This window comes from Aptenodytes forsteri, unplaced genomic scaffold, assembly GCF_000699145.1.
Source record: "Aptenodytes forsteri isolate BGI_AS27 unplaced genomic scaffold, ASM69914v1 Scaffold206, whole genome shotgun sequence".
Classification (NCBI taxonomy): Eukaryota; Metazoa; Chordata; class Aves; order Sphenisciformes; family Spheniscidae; genus Aptenodytes; species Aptenodytes forsteri.
Window position 1 is genome coordinate 1,493,576 of NW_008794544.1, and position 2,616 is coordinate 1,496,191.

At 46.2% G+C, this 2,616-nt stretch overlaps 1 protein-coding gene across 1 annotated transcript; it reads left to right on the forward strand.

Moving 5' to 3' along the window:
- HEY1 (hes related family bHLH transcription factor with YRPW motif 1) lies at positions 1 to 2,284 on the forward strand. Its single transcript, XM_009272385.1, has 4 exons — positions 1 to 51; positions 129 to 212; positions 328 to 409; positions 1,217 to 2,284. The coding sequence occupies exons 1-4, from the start codon at positions 1 to 3 to the stop codon at positions 1,798 to 1,800; spliced, it is 801 nt and encodes a 266-aa protein (XP_009270660.1). The 3' UTR covers positions 1,801 to 2,284.
- Positions 2,285 to 2,616: the final 332 nt, after the last annotated feature.

Genomic DNA, 2,616 nt, shown 5'->3' on the forward strand with positions numbered 1-2,616 from the left:
ATGTCTCCCTCCACCACCTCGCAGATCCTGGCCAGGAAGAGGCGCCGAGGGGTGAGTGCCCGCCGGCCGGCCGCGGCTCCCCTCAGCCCCGGCCCGCCTGCCCCCTGACCCTCCGCTTTCTGCCCTAGATCATCGAGAAGCGCCGCCGCGATCGCATCAACAACAGCCTGTCTGAGCTGAGGAGGCTGGTGCCCAGCGCCTTTGAGAAGCAGGTAGCGCCCAGTGACCCTCCGCGCTGCCTCCCCCCTGCCCCCGGGAGGAAGAGTCGCCCCTCTTTAACGTCTCTGGTTCTGCTTAAAAAGTTTCGTGCTTCCCCTTCTCTCCTAGGGATCAGCCAAGCTGGAAAAAGCAGAGATTCTGCAGATGACTGTCGATCATCTGAAAATGCTGCATACAGCAGGAGGGAAAGGTAAAGTTTCGTGCCTGACAGTGGGTCAGCAGTTCTGTGGAGAGGCTGCTGTGAGAGGAGTGCGCGCCCAAGCATTTGGTGTGCAGTGTGCTGCGGGGGTGCTTGGAGAAAGTGAATGGAAACTCTCATGTTTCGTCAGGAATTTGGGACTTTCTTCTACTTGACAAGATTTGCAGCATCGCTAGCACTGAAACATTTTACAGTGCTAGCTCCAGGTTGTTCTAGGGGAGAGTGATTACAAGTCTCTCTAGCAATGTGTCAGCTCTGCGAAGTGAATCAGCTTTTGGCAACTTGGAAAACACAAAGTTTTTGTCGTTGTTAAATGTTTGTTTCTCTAACTTTCTGAAAGTTCAGAACAGAAACTAGAAAAAAATACAGGATGAAATGAGTAATGAAGAGAATTAGCAAAAATGGTGAAATGCGCTTTTAGGAAAAAAGTATGTTGCCTGCAGAAGTCCCCTCTGATAAGTTAGGACTTGTGTTTCTAATGAATTTCATTGCGCTGTGGTTTCGCTTGCACTGGGGAGATGTGAACAAAAGTACTTTCCTCCAGTGGCAGTGTGCAATTTCAGATTAAAAATGGCAGTCTGTGACTGGTCTTGGGACTTGCAGCACCACAGCACAGATATAAAAGAAAAGCTTGTTAGACAAAAAAAGAAAAAGGAAAAAAAAAGGAGCTTGGCAGCTCATCTATGGTTGGGAATACTAACCACATCCAAGTGAAATATGCTTATAGGGGAGGGTGGAGTGGGGAGGCTACATGTAGTCAATGACTAGAAAACAGCATTCTTTGTTCTTTTCTCTTAGGTTATTTTGATGCTCATGCTTTGGCTATGGACTATCGGAGTCTAGGGTTTCGAGAGTGCCTGGCTGAAGTTGCTCGATACCTTAGTATTATAGAGGGTCTGGACGCCTCCGATCCTCTGCGAGTTCGACTTGTGTCTCATCTCAATAACTACGCCTCTCAACGGGAAGCAGCAAGTAGCGCACACACTGGCATTGGACACATTCCTTGGGGCAGTGCCTTTGGACATCACCCTCACATATCTCATCCGTTGCTGCTGGCTCAAAGCGGGCACGGTAATACCAGTACTACAGCATCTTCCACAGACCCACATCACCAGACCAGAATTGGCGCCCCACATGCTGAAACTTCCTCACTCAGAGTGCCCCCAAATGGCAGCGTTGGACCAGTGCTTCCCGTGGTCACATCTACTACCAAACTGTCTCCTCCTCTTCTCTCCTCCATGGCATCTCTGTCTGCGTTCCCCTTTTCGTTTGGCTCCTTCCATCTGCTGTCCCCCAACGTGCTGAGCCCATCTGCACCGACGCAGTCAGCAACTCTTGGCAAACCATACAGACCCTGGGGGACTGAGATTGGAGCCTTCTAAGAACTAACTCTTTAGTAAGGGTGGGGAAGCCTACAAACCTAGCTGAGCTGGGTTATGCCACGCTTAAAGTTGAAGTTCTTAATAACTGGGACAAAGGTACAGCTTCACCTTAACTAAGTTTGTCTAAAAACTGTCTCTTTGGATTTTTCTTTTTGTTTTCTACATTTTTGTATTAGCAATTTTTTTTTAAAATAGTTGCTGAAGTTGTCCAAAAATAAAATTACAATAGTGGTTGTTAACACTTGTGCTAGATCTGTGCTGAGCATTTAAATCACTTTTGTAAACAGTTTGTTTCAAATGTCTCATTTTTCCTGAGTACATCAGACCGCCTTTTTGTGAAGAGATATCACCTGTTATTGTTAGCAATGGCCTAGTTTAGTTTTTAATTTTTCCAAGACCACTCTTCTCAGCATTAACAAGCTGTGTTTTTGTTAGTATTTTGACATTGAGATGTTCTATAAAGAATTACTCTTTTTGTAAACTATATTTGAGTCTTATATTTCTGAACAAAGCGTTGACAAATCAGATGGACAAGCTTGACCAGCTTTATCTAACAGCCCAATTTCTATTTCTTCTGCAGTGGTTTGGTATATTTGGTGGTCTTATTCTAGTCCCTAGTGGACATTTACTCGCATCACAGAATCACTATGCTATTTCTTCCACCAAAAGGAGCAGTATGTGCTTTAGAGCAAACTCTAGAGTGGGGAGGGTGCAAAAGCCAAATTACGCACTGTTTTGGTGATGGGTTTAGTTGCTGGGAAAGTGAAGGGGAAAAAAAGGTGTCACCTGCAATAGTCTTCCAGCCGGAGCCGGTCA